The sequence below is a fragment of the Cynoglossus semilaevis genome, chromosome 1, assembly GCF_000523025.1.
Source record: "Cynoglossus semilaevis isolate Cse_v1.0 chromosome 1, Cse_v1.0, whole genome shotgun sequence".
NCBI classification, from domain to species: domain Eukaryota; kingdom Metazoa; phylum Chordata; class Actinopteri; order Pleuronectiformes; family Cynoglossidae; genus Cynoglossus; species Cynoglossus semilaevis.
In genome coordinates this window covers 1,805,761-1,807,669 of record NC_024307.1, presented here as the reverse complement: position 1 = coordinate 1,807,669, position 1,909 = coordinate 1,805,761, and the positions used below count along the sequence as shown (strand labels likewise).

The 1,909-nt window shown below is 52.1% G+C and overlaps 1 protein-coding gene across 1 annotated transcript in view; it reads left to right on the top strand.

Annotated features, from left to right (window-relative positions):
• LOC103379094 (zinc finger MYM-type protein 4-like) overlaps positions 1-1,909 on the top strand; it is an 11,711-nt gene that overhangs the window by 4,172 nt on the left and 5,630 nt on the right. Inside the window, exons 8-12 of the mRNA XM_025058525.1 lie at positions 23-271; positions 369-493; positions 884-1,109; positions 1,535-1,747; positions 1,818-1,904. Coding sequence (XP_024914293.1) covers positions 23-271; positions 369-493; positions 884-1,109; positions 1,535-1,747; positions 1,818-1,904 — 900 coding nt within the window. The remainder of the gene's footprint in view (positions 1-22; positions 272-368; positions 494-883; positions 1,110-1,534; positions 1,748-1,817; positions 1,905-1,909) is intronic.

Here is a 1,909-nt window from a genome sequence, read left to right as displayed (position 1 = left end):
CCCCCCACCACCAGCAGCAGCAGCAGCAGTGGTCCCAGCAGCAGCAGCAGCATCAGCAGCAGCAGCAGCATCAGTGCCTTCAGCCATCGCAGCACGCCACTCCACCGCCATCTTCATCCCAGGCAGAGGAGCTGTGCTTCAAGCTATGGCTCCCATTCACGTCCGACCACCGGCTCCCATCACCAGTTCTCTTCAGGCTCTCGTACCCGTGGCCTCACGTCCACCTGCGCCCCCTGTCCCTGGGAGTGTGCGCTGCAGTGGCTGCTCAAAGGTGCTAATAGTGATGTCATCGTCAACAGGACGTTTAAAGGAGCCGACGCCTCGTTCTGTTCTGTTCTAATGGAGGTGTGTCGTTCTCATTCTCCCATGTCCTTCTTAAAGGTCAAACCGCCTTCCAAAGGAAAGGTTCCACGCAGCTGTTCTGCTCCACCGTCTGTTTGACGGGACATCTGCCCCCTGCCAGCAGGGCCAGGAGTTGTTTCCAGTGCAACAAGTACTGATTGTCATTGGTTGATAAGTCAACATTTAAAATCTGTTTCACTGCCACCTCTGCAACACACACTCTGGACAATCACCTACAATATATGTAGGAATATATATATATATATGTATATAAAAAATACACTGTCCACGGTGTGAATTTATCACCAATCAGATGTAGATCACACTGTTCCAGTAGTAACCTGATGTTGGTGGGGGGGGGGGTCTGAGACTAGGATCACACTGGGACTACAGCTAGACTGGGGGGGTTGACAACACTCACTCCAAATACACATGTGTTTGTATATGTGTATGTTGTCCTTTACCGTATCATCAGCTTCTCCTCCTCCTCCTCCTCCTCCTCCTCCTCCTCCTCCTAATGCGTCTCCTGGGTTCTCTGCAGGGACATCCTTCAGCCCAGGGACATGGTCATCATTCCAGGTGAAGGCCCCAACTCCTTTCTGAACTTCTGTGGTCAGTTCTGTCTGTCAGTTTTCCGACACAAGAAGAAAACCAATGAGAAGATTGTTGACAAATGGGCTGAGCAGAAAGTGGAGAAGAAACCTGAGAAGCAGCCGGAGAAGAGTGCAGACAAGTCGGTCTGTAGTGTCTGTAGAACCACAGGGAAGGTAAGGAAGACCTGATGACCCCCGTGGACGTGACGTCTTCACTCTGTCTGTACTTGGACTCGTGTTCGGGGCGCCCGGAATGTTTGAAAATACACCCACAGGTCATTTAGGGCACTGTGACACACCACTGCACCACAGCCAAATGTGACCTCTGCTTTTAACCCATCACCACAGTCAGCAGGGGGCAGTAGAGAAGACTTTCTCCACCTCAGGTTTAATTTATCACCTGATTAAAATGTGAGAGAGACGAGCTACAGAAAAGGAAAGTCCTGATGTAGGTCTACAGTAGGTCTACAGTAGGTCTACATCACAGACAGTGTTGTCATGACTTTCTTCAGTTACTCTGGGGTGGGGGTGGGGGGGGTGTGAACTTTAACATTTTTCTCATTCTCTCTCTTCTCCTCTGTTTCTCCGACCTGCGGCAGATTGAACACGAGGTCACCCTCCAAGGTCGTCTCCACAGACTGTGCAGCGACACCTGTTTCTTGTCCTGGCGTAAGATCCGTCAGTTGGCCATGAACAGCTGTGAGGGCTGCGGTCTGTACGTCAGCAGCAGCTCCAGCTCCTGCCACAGCCTCACCATCGACCAGTGTCAGCTCAACTTCTGTGGCCCCACCTGTATCAACTCCTACAAACAGGTACCTGCTGTCACTCTTACCCTCAGTCCCATCGCTGCATGTCCTTGACACCTGTGCCGGTGGTCTGCAGACCTGCAAGAAGTCCATAGACTGCGCCTGCTGCCACAAGCCCACCCCGGTGTCCTCCACCATCCTGGAACGAGATCACAGGGGCAAAGTTCA